Below are 18,122 nucleotides of genomic sequence, written 5' to 3'. Positions count from 1 at the left end.
TGCTAGAAGTTAGCGCTAGCAATCTCGCCTAGCACATTATCGACGGTTAATTTGAAGCGGATAATGATTAAGCGCGAAGTCCCGGGAGGTCAATATCAGTGAGAACCGTGTTCGACTGGTTTACGCGTAGGGCCTGGAAATGATCGGCACAGAATCGATCGTGGAAACAATTAACCCCACCGCAGTGCAATTTACCGCGTTACTTCGTCAAGCGATCTGTTCACGGGTATACTACCATTCAAAAGTCCGCCGTCACTTGCTTAAGCCGCTTTCCCACTTCGCGCGCCTCGTGGCGCGGAACTTGAAATGATTAAAAACATTTGGAGAAGAGTTTTGTGGACCTTGCAGCAAGACGGGTGCAGTTCCATCTTCAGCAACTTCAAGTAAATCAGAATAGTCTGTTTATAATTTTTTTGTTTCAGCTTAATATTAAAAAGAGAACACCAATTGAAGAATGTGAGTTGATAAGTTTTTATTTCTATTTTTGCCAAATTTCTATACCTGGAGCATTCGTATTGCGTAAAACAGTAATGGATGTAGATTCGAATTTAGAATTCGTGTTTCCTTCAAGACTCCCTAGTGGTTGGAAGAGGGGACGTAGATGTTTAATAAAACATGGGAAATGTAATTGTATCCCCTTAAGAAGGTTCTTCACAGAAGAGGGATGATTTGAGGTAGAGGAGAAGTCCATTGGAAAACAGTATTTCTTTGTTGATGTTCAATTATTAATTCGAAAGGGAAGCACACTCTCGTTTAAGGGGAGACGAGGAACGAAGGGCCCAGCCATCTTTTTCCTTCCGAGACTTATTAATAATTCCCCGAGCAAGACTCTGATGTTCGAGGAAAGCTTGCTACAAGAGAGCACTATCTCGCGTCGCGTGGAATGGTTACAAAGGTGCTCAAGTATTCAATTAATTCCCTTCAACGTAGCCGTCGCTCGCTACCCTTGGGAATGTAATTCGGAACGTTATATGAAAGCGTAGAAAGATAATGAAAAAATGTGTGCGAATAAATCCAAAAAATGTTTCTAAAACGCCCAAAACTCCAATAAGCTATTAAACGTGTATACCAACACAGTTCCCATGATAAAAGTGACGACTTCCACTTTGAATAGGAGAGACTACGAAAACACCTACTAAGGCATAAAAGATGCAAAGTGCAGTTTGCGTGAAAGAAATATCGAAATAAGTGCAATACCACGTAATCACACTTCTGCCATCATTCATTTCGCAGTTAGCTCACACAGACATTTCTCTTTCATTCCATCGATTCCCCCGCATTTCCTAGATATCGGCCGCACGTAACAGAACCGACAGCCAACCTTTCCCTTTTTTTTACGCGGAAACTGTTGCTCCCGGCGGCGTAAGGGGATTTTCCAAAGATCGCTTGTCGATACGAGCCGCGATCATCCGTCATTCCTACCGAGGGCATATTTCTGCGCGCGGGTTCGTGTCGGTCGATTCCGTACATCGACGATACGACCCGCCACGACTGTACCCCAAGCTGTGTCGAGTTCGAATCAATAACGAATCTCTCTCTCACGCCCGCCCACCCCCTGCACCCCGACCCTTCTTTTCCACCCATCCACTCGCTCCTTCTTTTCCTTCTGCTACACCCGTTGCAACCTCGTTCTTACTGTTTCTGTTTCTATTTCAGTGACTCCCGGCCAAAAGAGGGGCAAAGAATAACAGGCGCGCGCAAAAAGGAGGACCGAAAAACTCCGCTGGCTCGTAAGAATTCGATCACGAGAAAGCGGACATTTAAAATTCAATTCTCACAGCACGCTTCCACGATGGAAGCGGGGAGTGAGAGGTCTGATAATTAAGACGTTAATCGGTCATCGGATCCAGATTGTACAGGCTGTCTCAAAAGTCGAAAAACGAAACGTTGTCTTTGGTGAAGAATGCGATGAATAGATATTTCGGAAAAAGTGATTTCATTGATTTTCCATGTAAATTTGATTGAAATGGCATTGATAAGGGATTCTAGTTGAGTTGTAGTTTCTTACGTTTTATTTTTAATTAATTACGAAAAGGTAAATGGTGAATCGCCGTCGCCTTCGCAGCCGTTAAGTGGCCGAAATGTTACAGCGAAACGACCGTTCGATAAAGTCAAGTGGAGCTTCGCGCACGATAAAATTGAATTTCAAGTGGCCCGCTACATCCCGACGAACACGTCACGGGCTTGATGCGAATTTTTATTCGACTCTTGACCTAGGAGCCCATCGCGTTTAATGCAGTGGTAAATCGTAAGCAAGTTCCTCGAGGAGCATAACTAGGAATTTTCATCTGCGCAACTGGATCACGTGCCTGCATTAATATCGCAACTCCAGGAAAAAAGACACACGGTTTTTCACGGTACATCGGAAAACATCATTTCGCCCTGCCACTTTTTACAACGTACATCCAGCGTAATCCATCGCACAGGGTTTCCATAAGAAATCAATTTCTAAATTTAAACCCAGAGGAACAAGAAGCTACACGACTATGTAATAAAACACAATTGTCTGGAAACGAGGAATATCTCTGAAAGCTTTTTGCAAGAGAAATGTAAATTGAAAATGTTGGACGTTCTGTTCACCAAAATTCGTGTTTAAAAAAATCAACTTTACAATTCATTGAGTACTAAAAACGATTTGGTGACAGTGTATTATCAATGATAATAATTAAATTGGAATAATGTATGAATATCAGGGTCCACGGTTTAGTCTCGCAGCTTCCTGCATTCGTCTCGCGAGATTTCTTGCGGAATTGCATCGTTAACCAAACTTCGGGGGAGTTTGCGATAGTTGTTGTAGTCGCAGGCTCCTTTAACAGCCTATTTTGCCATTCCACCCACCAGTCGCCGTGTACAATTAGTGTACCCGCGGGAAATCAACCTGCTAATGCAGAGCTTTTAACGAATTTATCTTCCATAGAATTACTTTTTCCCCTTGCGACACGCGCCCGAGTACTTTCTACAAGAAACAGGCGAAACTTCGGCTAGGCTTGACCTGGGTTCAGCTGTTGGCTAACCTGTTGCAGTGAATGACTGCTTTTGAAATAGGGTTAATCACAGGGCGTACTAAAAGCTCAGCACGATAATACTTGATAAATCTACAGAGAAATATAAACAAAAAAAAAAATGTAAAATGCACCGTAATTTTGGAAGTTCAAACCAATTTCTTTTTATTCCCATGTATCCCACCCACTAAGTAGGTGAAAATAAAATTAAAACCACGCGTTAAACACGAGCCGTTCTTTCGCAAAAGATATTTGAAGTGTCGACCAATCAGATCGCGCAGAGGTGCTTCTGTGGGCGGAGCGTTTCCCCCATTCTGCGCCTCGGTTCGGCAGTAAGTTGCGCGCCGTGAAATTCATCGATGATTTACGCTAAATAGCGATAGTTTCGACCGGAATAATTCCTGCGGGAGAAACGAATTAGCGGCCGGTTTCGTTCGGCGAATATTTCACAGTTGATTTCGTGCCTTTGTTCGTTTTCTCCGCTTTGGAACAGGAAGGAAACCTTCCGCGCGGATAAACGCGGCGTGTTTATCGGTCATCAGCATTAGCTCGCTACAGAATGCCGGTGCTACGGGGATTTGTGCACAAGGTGGTTCGTGCGAGTGTTAGCGAGCCATTTTTTGAACGTTATTTTCACGTCCAGGGTACGAAATCCTCGGTGCTGGCGTCCTCTTTGCGTTTTTAGCGAATTTTTTTATTTTTTGTTTCTTATTTTTTTTTTTCAATAAATACAACATATAATGAAATAAATCTTTTTGGAATTTATTAAGCTACTCCTATATTATACAATACAAATTTAAAAAGATTTGTTAATATAAGAGTAGCTTAATAAATACCAAAAAGATTTATTTCGTTTTATACGGTATTTACTCACAAAAAAATCTTTAAAAATAGCTTAATTTTTCGGCCGATCAAAGTACAATGACCCCTTAAGTGTACTCCCCTTATGTAGGAGTCACAGTTAAAAAAATATGATTTTTTCCCTACTTTTCATCATCTGAATGAGAAGAATACATGGAGGGAAGAAAATCTGACTAAACAGTAATGTTAAAATTACTATTATAAGCTTCTTTTTTACCGAATCTAGATACAGATTCTACCGATCTAGATACGCAGATTTATAATAAAAAAAACGCGGGCATGACTCTGATTACACTCTCATACGTCGCGCAGAAATACAAGCACACGCGATCCACGAGAAAAATTCGTTCCGGCCGACAAATAATCGCAAAGCGATCCGAATTTATCTCATCGTGGCGTTGGTTCAACGTTCCAAGGTTCTTATAATAGAAGATTGCGAGCACGGTGAAATATTTCGATGAGTAACTCGATTTACGATGGTGACGCGCTGATACGCGCCTCCTCCCCGCTATGTGGAAACGACGATTTGATGCCAAATCAATCTCGTCGAAACGATTTACGTTCGGTGGCCGGATGGAAATGAAAAATACCGTTTCCTGCGGGCGTCCGCCCAACGTTTCCCCGCTATTAATAACGATCAGAACCGTTCCATGTGTATCGGCGTTCTTTTCCCATGCTTCTCGCGCGAATCGATCCCCGATTCCGTGGAAACGTGGCAAGATTCGACGAGCGTCGAGTTATACGGCTATTTGTATTCAAATTACACAGCGACCGAATTTGATATTCACGTTACGTATACCGTTGCAGTATGTTGCGATTTCTGTGCGCCGCGTACAAACCGAGTCACCGGAGACTACCAACGAAAATTGTTGCTCGCCTGTTGACTTTGCGCAAGGAACACCCCGGGTGCTTTTGTTCCGGGCAGCGAAACGCGTTCCCTTTGAACACGCCGATGGAACGTTAATATTCCATCTTCTTTACACGCTTTACCATTCACAGAAATATTAACACCTCCAAAGGCGCTACGTTTTGCAAAATGCCTCTTTAAGAGGGTCAGACTTTCCGGAACAAACGTCATTACTGGGAAAAGTTTTGTGGAAAGCGTAGAAAGCGAACTCCTTGATCGAGTTTGTTTTCAAAGTAAACATCTGTAGATTCTGGGCCAATACTTTCGATGCTTCCCAGGAAATATCGACGCGAAGAGGCGCCAAATCTGTGCACATGCACAGAATCTCTCGGCGTGAAAACGCGGGCATGTCAGGCAAAGGGTTAAGGAGAATGAAATATAGCTAAATTTTTTATTCACACAGTATCTGTTGAACAAGTGTTAGGGCGGTGCGAAAATTCGTTTAGTCACTGTTAGTAATTGTTAAAAATGTCTTTTTTTACTACACCTACTTGTGCTTTTACCAGAAAAGTTGGAAAAGGTCATAGATATCCCAGCAGAGTTGGGCAAAATGTAATCTAATTACAATTACTTTCTGTAAGCGTTAATTTAGTTGAGAACCATTACGATTGTAATTGTAATTACCCCACAATTACATTTGACAAATTACAATTGCAATTTTAACTGTAATTGCAAGTACTTTCCAATCAAGATTAAAAAAACACGTAACATATTTTTACTTTCAATAAAGACTTTGGTTCAATAAAGGGAACGAGCCTTTGCGCCGACCTAATAGATGTAATTCGCGGTGCATACCGCTAAGAATCACTCTGTATAAAGTGGCGGAGACGTAATTTTCTTAGCGAACGATGAAAACCCTTCCAACGCGAGGAGCGGCGAAAAATCGCGTCGATATTGCGGCAATTTCGGTAATGACGACTTAATCCCGCCCTCGCAATATTCCTGAGGCTTCGGCTGTATCTCCATCTATCGCGGATATCGCATCGCGAAAGCAGAGGGACGAGGGTGGCAGGCATATTGCGCTCTGACCTCTTCGATCAGGCACCGCGCCGACAGAAAAGAGCAGCTTTTTTCGAGGGTGGCAAGGTGCACGGACTCGATAAGTCGAAGGAGGCCGACGGGATTGCGCGACGCGCATCCATTGACAGGCAATTGCATTCAATTACGCAATGCGACCCCCAGATGAAGGGGACGATTTACACAACCTGTCGTTGTATTTTCGTTCTCGAGAACCCTTGGAGGCTTAGGTGGAATCGATAGTTGCGCAATAAGGGATCCTGTAATAATATCGTCCACTGTCGGTGACGCGTCCAGGATGTATGGTAGATGTGCACGTGAAAGATGGAACTATGGTATAGGGGTCAAATAATAATCATCGGAACTGAATGATCTCTTATTCAATAACAACTGAAGAATCTCCAATTATTGAAGAACCAAATGGTACAACCCCTAGCAATAAGTTTGGAACCAAACGATTAAGATACGAAACTAACGAGAAATGCCAATATTTTTTATACGAAAAATGCAACGTACATATATGAAACGAATGGTAATGTTAATATGGGCCATTTTGAAGTAAAAACTTTTGGAGGTCTAATCATCCCTACACTTGCAGAGCTTTCAATAACAACTACAGCAATTTGCAATTACAAATATTCCCTTCCTCCGAATTAAAAGCTTATTACAACCTTCCTTCGTTCCGTACAACATTTAGGAAACCAGATCTTAACAAACTTTCACACCCAGTCTCGCCCTTAAAAGCGGGAGACCTGTCCACGAGTTTTCCACAGGTAATCGAAGGTGTCGATTTCCCAGGACGGAAGTGCGGGGAATCGATCGGCGCCCAGGCGACTCAGGGGGAGAGAATATCGACCGTATGTTCAAGGGGAACGTGTAACGGCATGAGCCATCAAGCAACGACTCGCGCGATATGACCGACTTTGTGCCTCGTTAAAATTGCATTAGATAGACACAGGGGTAAGAGACGTTGGGGATTGACATCTGAAAATACGCTGAATAGTTCAGACGATCTCCAGGATCAATGCTCCGCGAGAATAAAGCCTTGTCGTCCCATTTCCACTAGACAGAAGTAACACTCGCAGAGCAGAAGGGGGGTGCAGGTTCGGGTCACCGATTTGCTTCAAAGTTTGCAGATGCTTAGTTTACACCGTGTATAATAACGTGTCAAACTCAGGGAACCCAATGCCCAAAATGTTTCGAGAAAATCAGGCTCGATTTTTCCGAAGCTGGAAATGTAATTAAATTGCAGTGGTAATCTAATTGTAATTTGCATAATAATTATTCTCAATACGTGTATACTTTTCCACTTATTTTTCATTATTACGACGTTTAGTGAGTTAAACTGGTATCGTTCTTGTTCGGCGCAAAAGTTCGTCCGCTTTGCTGAACCAAAGTTCTCTATTAAAAGTAAAAATGTATTAAAAGTTTTTTTAATCAAAGTATTTTCCTTGGCTACCTAAGAGCTTTTGCCTCTTTTCTGGTAGAAGTAAGCAGTGGAAAAGACATTTCGGACAATTATTAACAGCGAAACTTTTGCACCGAGCTAATAGAAATGTATACAGAATTTCGGAAGGGTGAAAGTTTGAAGTTAATTTCTTCGGAAAGTTTCAGGTGATGAGGTCTGTGCATTGACTCCGTTACTGTATACCTACGGTATTGGCTGTGTACGCGATTTTAACTTTTAACTGAATTGGCAACCCGAGACTCGTGCACTCCCCTCGTCAATTAAATAGTGGAATCGGTAGACTCTATATTTGGAAAAAGCCATAATTCCTTGGACAGCGATATTTCGATATCTGCAGCTTCTATGAAGCTTTCCATCTTTGTATTGGATTTCCATTTGCTGCGGAACAAGGGGCACGTCCAGAAAATAGAAACTGGAGGAATATAAAAGTGGCGCTGCGGAGAAGATCGTTCCTGAATGGGGTCGTACGCTTTCAGCTAGTTAGGAGGTGACCATCTAACGTGTGGTTCCGAGGCGTTGTTCTTTTATCGACTGTCCACGTTTAACTGAGAGGAACGTGAGTCGAAGATCGTGACTTTCTTCGCCGTGAAATTCGAGGTGTCACAAGGTAATGGCACTCAATATTTATGGTATTACGAAATGTAATATTTTAGATGATGCAAGTAACAGCATTCAGAAATGTAAATATTTAAAAGTAGAAATATTAAAAATAATAACGTTCGGAATTATTCATTTTTAAGACTTATGGTAGTTAAATATATTAACGCGCCAGAATATTAATATTTAAACACAGTAATATGAAAAGAACATCTCACATATGAAGACAGAATTAAGTAGTATACATTCCAATAATTTTGAGGACGAGTATAAAAATGAATTCAAATAACTATGTAGAAAAAACAATCCCGAGGGCTTTAAAACTTCACCCTTTACCTAAATTTAATTCAACGCGAACTATAAAAAAATACCCAGTTCTCGCGTTTTACGAAAACAGATTTACCAATATTTTGTACGTAAAGAATTTTAATATACGCCCCGATCTGCACGTGAATTGCATCAAACGGGAGATTTCTCCTGAACATTCTAAACGATCCAATAGTTTGGGCAGTATCGCGGCAACTTTACACGACCAGAACATTCTGCCTCGCGAAGGAGACAACGAGGATGCCTCTCGTAAACTAAATTATGCAGCGTCATTTGCCTTGATGGGGGTCGAAGAAAGAGATCCCGGGACTCGTTAAGAATATACAAGATGTTCCACGTCGGAAGCCAGCGAGGTCAGATAATCAACGAGAATTCCACGAGCTCCGATGGATTATTGTGTTTCACGGGCGAGAGGGGTTAACGTGGCAGAGACAAGATTTCCAATCGCGGAGGAGAGATTTTTACGACTGCCGGGGCTTCCTGGATATTACCACGAATCGGGGGACGTATTGGATCTACGGCTCAAAGGGGGGCCATCCGTTCAAAGACAGACCAGGTCTGCGTCGAAGAGGCGAGCACGATAGAAGGAAACGAATGAGAAAAGTTTCCAAGGCTTTCCAAGTAGCCTTATTTTAAAATTGCTGAAATTACCTAAGTGGCGATCCATTTTATACGTAACGGAAGAGGAGACGTGGGACACAATAGACTCTCAGATATTATATCAAATAAATCTCTTTCACATCATCGGTAATTAATGAAAAAAGCAATATTTTGTAGGAAGTATTCTGAAGAAAACAGAACCCATTTCGTTTCTCAATTCCTAGTATTTACAAAATTGCCATATTTCCCTAGAATTTACAGTTAAAAACCGCGATCAAATTATTTTTATCTTGTGCCACGTGAAAGGCAAAAATCGTAGGAATATTGATGAAAATTAAGACACTAAAGTGTTCGAGCACCCTCGTGAAGCACCGAAGCACCCCGTTTACCCCGTTTGGTATTTTACTACCCCGCGAACAAACGAAGCCAAGTGACACACAGAAAATCTTCAGCTGGCCGTAATGAATTGCCAGGGGATGGTAGACGAAAGGGCGAAATGATAGGACACAAGTGCATTGAAAAACGAGACAACGGTGGCCGCTTGGCGCGCGGTCGATGGATCGATCCTCATTGTCACCGGCCGCTGGAGGAGCACGTCGAGCCTAAATTCAGCTCTCCAGGCGGTATAAGTGAAAATAATACAGGCTCGGGCTGGGAAAAAAGGAACGATTGCGCGATGGGCTGGAAAGGAGATCCCCAAGTCCAATCTAGAGCAGTGCAAACTTCGCGTCCGTCATTTCCGAGGATAATCCGGATTCGCGAAAATCTCGACGCCTCCAAATTCGAGTATCCGCCGTCGTTCGAGTCACGGTCGATCGAATTTCACGGAAACGCCGCAGGAATTCGCGTAACAAATACAGGAGAATCTGTATTTTATTAGTTTCTTTAATATCGCGAAGGGGTGGGTGACATTCGAATATTTCAGTTGATTTTGAACTTTGGAAATTAACACTATCGATAGATATTTTATTTCTTTATTTATTTATTGAAAGAGATGAAGTAACGCATAAAAATATAACGTAATATAAAATAAAGAATAAAATATAAATGAAATTGAATTGAAATGTGTTAAGAAAAAGGGGGAGTGGAAAAATTGATTTCTTCGAAGATCAAATGTGATAATAGAAAGACGATTCATGTGATTCGCAAGATGAACGTTTCGGAGGATTTAAAGCTATCAATATGGTGATTTTTAATAAAAGTACATACATGCTTTTAGACGTACGGTTAAAAGATATCACTTAATTTATTTCAGAATCATCAAGAATCATCAGCGAGGGTTAGCTTTTCCATGGAGGGTTGTACGCCCCCGACGGAGGAATTAAGGGGGATTACTCGTCATAAACCTTGCACCCGAAACTATAAATCCATGATCGTGTAATTCTGCTCAATTACTGGTGTTTGATTAAAAAATGATCAAACATCAACGCAGAATACAGCGACTAAAGAGTATCGTGAGTACTTCAGAGAGCATATTCGGCTTCTGAAAATAAGAAATCGATTGTTCCCTGGCGGTAAGGCGACACTTCTCCTTCTTAGGTCGAATGAATGAGACGCGGGGTCGTATTGATCTACCACCCCAAAGGTGGCACACAACGAGTTAAGAGCTAATCAATTTCCACGTTACGACTTAGTAACGTGGCGTGTCGACTATGTCAGAAACACGATATCGTTCGTTGAAGTAACTACCCCTGTACACGTGCTTCGCCCTATCGCTAAACAGAGACAAGCAACAACTACAATCGCCACTGCCTCGAGTTGTCCGCAATCCTCCCCTCTTCGATCAGAGTTGAATCCCTAGTTGCACGATCGCCTTTGGTAAGCAACTTTATCGGTGCGCTTTAGCTGCTCGGAAGAATTGAAAAATCTCAGGTTGACGCGAGGAATCAGCACAATCGACACGTAACGAACCACGCTTTATTAGGGATTGAATCTTCTTAATGAATCGCGAAGAGGTATAAGAAAATATTTCAATATTTCCATATTTCCATATTTCCATATTTCAATATTCATATCTCCGCCCCCATTAATAACGTTCAAGATTCATAAAAATATGATTACAGAAGTGACTTCCTTGTACAGTGGCCTTCAAATTTAATGGACCCCAAGAAACTTTGATTCGATATTTTTTAATGCTACATCCTAGTTACCTAAATATAATAATAATAATAATCCCTACATATCCCTATATCTTCAATTTAATCCGCTAGTAACACCTCGAAGAGTTCAACTGTATTCTACCCGTGAAAAGGGTAAGCTGTGTTTTTTCATTTGGCAGCAAGTGTTCGTGGAACTAACGTAGGGGTAATAAAAGGATCGTTCTGATGTCGTTCATCCTAGTGAAGTGTTACGGCGACGACAGGCACTATGGGATTGTTTATCGAACGTGTAGACATCGATCCAGCAATATCGTTCGCGATTGGATTGCTAGCATCGAACCAGCAGGCATAAATAATCCAGAAAAAGGAATAATTTCACGGTGAAGTAGAATGCGAGATCGCTGACGTGCTACGGCCGATCTAACCCAGTTCGAAACGCGTGTGCATACCAGCTTTCCCGTAGAACGGAGCCAGGGTCGAGAAAAACACGATTTTACACCTTTCTTCACTTATCTGTGCACTTTGTGACGGTTGAAGGGTAACGAGCCACGAGAACACCTGACGTTTTCAATTCCACGCACACGGAGATTTTCATGTGTTCACTTGTTCTGTCGTAAGGCAACTATGAAATCAGGCTTTCTGGCGAAAAAAAGTTTTTACCTCAAATAGGCTGAGGAATCATAGCCGTTCCGTAACACTTTTATAATCGAGACAAAATTTTGTTAAGAAGGATGATTTTACGTTTGAAGAGTCCTCGTAGGAAACACTGTAAGTGCCAAAATTAAAATAGGAATTTTTTGTCGGAAATTGTACTACGTGCCTATGGTAATACAGTAATATAGAATTTCAATGCAATTTTCTTTTTTAAATGAGTGACCAATAATGCTAAAAAATGGTACCGCTAGTACGTCCAACGCCACTTCTATAGAAAACAATGCAAGAGCCAATTAGCTAGGGACATGCAGGATTGGCACTTACAGTGCTTGTAAATTTAAATGAATGACACATTCTGTTTTCTCTACAACTAAGAGGTGGCACGTACAGTGCTTTCTAAAAATACAATTTTTTTTCATGAATTTGAGCTATACATATTAATGCAAAAAAAAAATAGAAAATTTTGCGTTGCACTTGGATTGTTGCATACATAAGCATATTTAGCATAAAAAAAAAACAAATCAAATTTTGTAAATAATTTAAAGTCAGTGTTTTCTGCAAGGACTCTTTAATTATCTTGCGACACATCTATGCTACAGTCGAAAACTGAAAGCTGTTGCTCAAGAAATAGATAAAGACACCTCAACGCGTTCTGTGTCAGTATAGAAATTCAGATTTTGTAATCTCGTTCTCACGTTACTTTTTCCTTTTTCTGTTTCACTGTGAATAAAAGTTTCTCTTCCCATAAATTTGCTGAGTCTCTCGCGGCCCACGTAGCACAGAATTAGTTGGAACCACAGGGGGCGGATGCACTACGAAATCAGTGAAACATTGAAAATTGCATGCATGTATGAAATTCTCTGAGGCACAGGCAAATTTGAACTGGCAGGAAACATCGAATTCAATTGTAACCTCCACCAACGTCAAACCACCGAAAACATGCTTCATATTATCATATTAAAAATACGTGTAAAAATATTGATTCTTTATAATTACATTTTGGATGCTATCAATCTTGATACTTTCACATTATTATAAGTACCACGAACTTTATAATCTATCTGCGTTCAATCATCAGTTAAATAATATCTGTCCATTGATTCTCTGCATTCAGTACTTAAATTGATTCCATTGCATCGATACTGATATCATTTCGAAACCACCGTGGCATGTATCAATTTGAAATGTCGATACCAAGTACGTCCTCTTTCAAATCTTCTGAATAGGTGTTTAAATGCCCAGTTGCTTGAAAATCATGAGAGAGTATTGGATCAGTCTCAACCTTGATATTTATTCGTTATTTGTTGCGAGCGTTTAGGTATTTTTATCGCAGCTTCAAACGGCCGGGAAACAAGTTTTTCGATCGCTTGCAGATCTGAAATGCGATTTTTCCACCGCCTCTACCTGACGCAAACGCAGCGTTCGTACCCGATCCAACGCAAACACCATTATTTTTTAACGCTATGCTGAACTCCGAACTTCATCCGAGACTATTCGACCCTTTATTTCTCTTTTTACTCTGCGAATGTAGGTCTGCTTTCTATCGCGATCTACCTCCGAAATTACGGTACTCGAGAATCGAATGGGAACTGTAAAAACTGAACTTCGAGCTCTCCAATGCCCGATGCGAAAAATATTATTGAGTTTGTTATTCAAAGGAAAAGAGGGAAATGGACAGGAATGTTCGATAATTTTAACTAATTTGGATGGTAACTAATTGTAAAAAATACTGCGTTACCATCGCTTCTTTTGATCAGAAAAATCACAGAAATAAAATAGCATAAATTCGTGCTACACTAAAACATACCCCTAAATTAATTTTAAATCGTGATTACCAAATAAAATTTATCACCAAGATGAATGCGCCCAGATGACTCCAGATTGAAGATCTACCCTACTACCAAACTTTCAACCAGTTTTCCAAATTCTAATAAAAATCACTGAGTTTTATTTCGAAATAAATTGTATGAACGCCCATAAACTTCAAAGTTTACGCTCGTTTTTCTCCCCTGAAATCGCGATAGAACGAAACGAAAGAGGCCGAATCGAAAAGTAAATCTTGCGAGACCAACTGCAATCGGAGGAGCAATCCGATCAATCTCGATGTAAGTTCAATTTGTGTGACAATAAATATCTTAATAGCATTCGAGTTCTTTGAATAGGCGCGCGCGTGTGTGCGCTATTTACGTACATTCGGATCGATCTGACGCTTTTCTGCCTTTCGTGTACGCAAATTAGAACAGTTTCTCATTCGAACGTTTACACCCCCTATTTTGCATCTATTGTATGCCGCTAAACGCAATTGGGGGGGATCACGTTTCCACGCGATTCAGGGGAGCGAACCAAATGTATCAAGGGTGAAAAGAAACACTGCCCGTGGAGTATCTAATTTCAATTCAATAACAAACCTCGAGGCTCTATTCTACACTAGTATTTCATTAAACGAGGATTATATTATCCTGCACTAAAGAGTACTAAATATCATAAAAACCTTATTTAAATATTTTACATAAAAATTAGACACCTATTAACCACGATGACTAAAATTAAATAAATTCCAAAAATCACATCGATCCTCAGAGAGGACTCAAGTGCACCACTAGGGTACTTTAAAATTATCGCCCATCCGAAACAATCAGCGTAACCAAAAATCTGGGATAAAGACCCCATATTTAATACAGAAACATTTCCATAATATATATTAGAACTTTCAAAATCCACTGACCACATCATAATATAATGTACATAATCTTACCAAGCAATCCCCTAATTATTCTGAACGATACAAAAGTTTCCCTCGCCCCAGCTCACCCCTATCACCCGCATCTTAAAACTAAGAGTTCGCAAAAAAGAGAAAAGCAAGGAAACAACCCTCGATTGCTTAAGGGAAAGAAGAGACACGTACCACCTGAAGATTTCGTTCGACCAGGCCGCGATCGAGCCTCACACCAGCACAGCCCTCTGTTCCTCGTGTTCACTCACCCTCGCGATCACCAAACATCAAAGAGTCATCCTACCGACCCGATTCTACGCGTCACGTACAGCGTGTATGCATAATAATAATAAAAAAAAAAGAATGTGGAGGCAGGGAAGGCCGATAACAAACGCCTGACGAGCTACATCTCTCGAGCGTTGCTAGTCGACGGAACGCGACGTGGTAGCAGAAAATCGTTGAGCCGGGGGTGCATCGAACAGTTCGTCGTGCAAGAGAAAAAAAAAACGAAAGGAAAACTGGACACACACACACCCACGCACACAGACACGCACTTGTATACACAGGCGCGCACGCCTCGAGAGAAAGGTCAACAGAATTTGCCGCACGACGCGGAAGTGTGTAGGGAGAGCTAAGAGGACCGAGCCGCGAGCGAACGGGGGAAAAGAAACGAGCTGGTGGTACGTGCGGCCAGGAAGGGGTGAAACGACCAGCGACTGGCGAGCATAATAATGACGAACGTGTTCGCGGGACCGCTGCGCGGCTAGGACACCGCGACCTTTCCCGTCGAGGACCCGTCGAAGACTGGCTCACTGAAAGTGGGGGGGCTCTTTTCGAAAGCATCGTTTTCTCGACGGTGGCGAAGCTTCCGGACACGGGTAACGGGGCATGCGTGCGACGGGCCGGCCGATCAACGCACTGGGTGCACAGGGTGTGCCAAGAAACGCGCGCTACGAGGGAGGTGACTACCCTGGAGAACGTCAAACCCGGGATTGTCACCCCCTAATTTTCAGAAATGAATGAAGCGGGGTATTATGAAGTTTCTGGACATGAAAATCAATGGATTTGTGGTTCGTGTTTTATTATGCTCGAAACCTGAGTGCTATTTAGAAAATTGAGGAACGGGGTTGAAATGAGTGTTCGTATGGTTTCCTTGATATTTTGAAATCGATGAGGAGTACATTATGAATTTTGTGGAATCTAAAATGAATGAGTATTTTAGTGATTGATCTTTCATTTTGGCCCAGAATTTCTGGCGTATTGTTGACACCCCCGTGATTGATGAGTAGTGCTTTGAATTTTGTGATAATAGAAATGAATAGTCGATGATTGATCTTTCGTTTCGGTTAGAATTCGGATTCCCTTTACAAAAACGGGGGATGAAATTAAAATGTGTACGGTTTCGGTATCATCGACATAACGCGATCGAAGACACAGGATATTTTAAATTTTGTGAATATAGTGATACATAAATATTCAATGCTGATCCGTTGTTTCAATCACAAAACATGATATAAAATTACTCACGTGACTTTCCACAAGAAACACTTATGTGACTGGTGGTATTTTGGATATATTCACACAGTTTTTAATTTCTTCTACCTTTTTTTGAAACTACTACTATTTCTGCCAAGTGGATAATTCGAAGTATCACTCGCAGAATTTCGTAGAAGTCAATGATGCGGATAGAAATGTACTTAGGTATATCCACCCTATGAAAATGTTTTCAGGTATTCCGATGTCTCTACTAATGTCGCGTTAGACTTACTGTTCACAACGTCTTGCCTGGTAAACAAGAATATTGCGAGCGACACGCGAACTCTTTACGACCGTCATAGATATGTACCTAAGATATGAACTTGTAAACGGTGTGTAGAGCGAAAGGAATTATTTCTTACGCGGAAGGACCAATAAGCTTAAAAAGGCTTTGTACATATTTTTTACACACCACAGCGAATACTGCGTATTTTATTTGCCAATGTATCCAATATGATGCAATAGAGAAATCTATCGTTTACACGTATGTAAACTTTTTTGATAACTAAATTTAAAAAGAGAGAAACTATAATTACTTCCACATTAATTAGAGCAAATTCGTAATTTATGACATTCATGATCGAAAGTTGAGAATGAAATTGTTGTCAATTGTAGATCGTTTTAATAAGCCAGATAAACGATAACCGACTTCATTTATAATTTATACTACCATTTAATAATGAATTCTACAAAAACAAGTTTGACTCACCAGCCTGCTATGCCATTTGCTTGTATCTCCTGCAGAAATATTCCAAGTTCTCCTTTGTCTTTACTGCGAAGACCAACGACACTGAATCCCAAGCTGGTTCCCTCCGGTTTATATAGCTTTACAACAAAACAATTGCATTTATATCTAAAATAACTTAAGAGCTAATGCCACTGTAAAGTTCGGAAAGACAGCCTGATTTTGAGAATTTTTTATGCGAGTATAGCGAATGGAATACAAAATTTATTTGAAGGCCTTTATTGTACATACCTTGAAGTATGATCACAATTTTTAAAAAAAATTTTTAATATCAAATGGCTGCGCCTCAGCTCAACAAAAGAAGCTTCTTCTGAAAAACAGTAGGCTGTCTTTCCGAGCTCTACAGTGGCATTACCCCTTAAATCGCGCATCCCCCGATAATATTACAAAAAAACAAAACTAATATCGCAATATGTTACACACCTGCACAGTAAATACCTGACGACCCTTTGCTGCAGATTCAATAACCTTCTTGAACTCCTTAGCATACGTAGTTGTCGTAATTGGAGGCATTCCCATAACTTCCGAGACGAGGCTGGGACTCGTGACCTAGAGCGCGATAAAAATTGAGCAATCCATGCCAGAAGCGAATACATAAATTTTAAGCGGAGCTAAGACAGAATCTCACTTGTACGCTTGTATCTTCGCTGCTGCTGTGCACCAGCGGAGCGACAGGAACCCGTTGATCCTCCAACTCGCTGTTATCGTGATATAAATCCTGGTACATGTTTGGCCCGAGCGGTTGCACCGCAGTAGTGGGAACGGAAAGCTCCAACTGTCCACTGATATTAATATCGAAATCCCCAGCCAGAATAGACGGATGCTGTCCCAATTGAGTATTCAACTCGATCAAGGAGTCCTGAATTGTCACTATACTGCGGAACACTGGATCCTCCAGTAAGGAGAATAACGATTTTATGTCTTGAGTTGTGTGCAGCTGTAGTTTAGGATCATCGCATTCCTCCACGCGCTCCTGGACTTGCTCCAGCAGGCGGAGCGCCGTAGATATGTCTGAAACGATAAATGGATTAAATTTTTAAGAAATACAAGTCACTTCGGCTGAGTTTGCCCAAAATCTGGTTTACCTGTGCTTAAAGGCATTTTGATCCTGTTGGTTCCAATTTCACTAAACAAGTATAAAAATCCTCTTGTGTCTGCCTGTGAAAGAAATATGTAACTTGAAATACGATTTAAGAATATCAGACTGCTTAAATACAAAATTATCTGAACGCTGTTCAGAAACGAATTGAGAGTCGATTAAATTCGAATTAATCATTAGATTTCGGGGATTATTGAATACTGTAATAGTTGTTAACTTCGGCTCAACCCTGAATTTATCGTAAATCAATATGTACGTGGTCGTGGAATAACTTTCGATATTAATATGAAGCCAACTTGCCTCGCCTAAATTCTTTCGAGAAGCTCAACCAGAGGATGAGCAAGTTGCGGTTCGGTAAGTCTCGAGGAATTTCACAGTCGCGCCCGAAAATTGCAAGCGATTTCGTTAAATATCACAGAAAGCTTGTAATTGCATTTTGCTATCAGCTGACTATACCAAACTATCGAGCACTTGACAGTTCTTGCCACTGGCAAAGT

The 18,122-nt window shown here is 41.0% G+C and overlaps 1 protein-coding gene across 7 annotated transcripts in view; it reads right to left on the bottom strand.

Annotated features, from left to right (window-relative positions):
• LOC143376298 (multiple PDZ domain protein) overlaps nucleotides 1-18,122 on the bottom strand; it is an 84,217-nt gene extending 66,095 nt beyond the window's left edge. For 3 of the 7 annotated variants that reach the window (XR_013087064.1, XR_013087065.1, XM_076826443.1), the window contains exons 1-5: nucleotides 17,922-18,120; nucleotides 17,612-17,680; nucleotides 17,155-17,537; nucleotides 16,950-17,075; nucleotides 16,491-16,606 (exon numbers count right to left, since the gene is read on the bottom strand). Coding sequence is in view for 5 of the 7 variants with exons in the window: in XM_076826443.1 (XP_076682558.1) it covers nucleotides 16,491-16,606; nucleotides 16,950-17,075; nucleotides 17,155-17,537; nucleotides 17,612-17,627 (641 nt within the window). In the remaining 2 variants the exon portion in view is untranslated. Of the gene's footprint in view, nucleotides 1-16,490; nucleotides 16,607-16,949; nucleotides 17,076-17,154; nucleotides 17,538-17,611; nucleotides 17,681-17,921 lie in introns of all 7 variants that reach the window. The other 4 variants (XM_076826446.1, XM_076826447.1, XM_076826448.1 and 1 more) reach the window with 3 other exon arrangements.

The sequence above is a fragment of the Andrena cerasifolii genome, chromosome 14 (assembly GCF_050908995.1).
Source record: "Andrena cerasifolii isolate SP2316 chromosome 14, iyAndCera1_principal, whole genome shotgun sequence".
Lineage (NCBI taxonomy): Eukaryota > Metazoa > Arthropoda > Insecta > Hymenoptera > Andrenidae > Andrena > Andrena cerasifolii.
The sequence above is the reverse complement of the archived record's forward strand: the minus strand, read 5'-3'. Positions and strand labels throughout refer to the sequence as shown.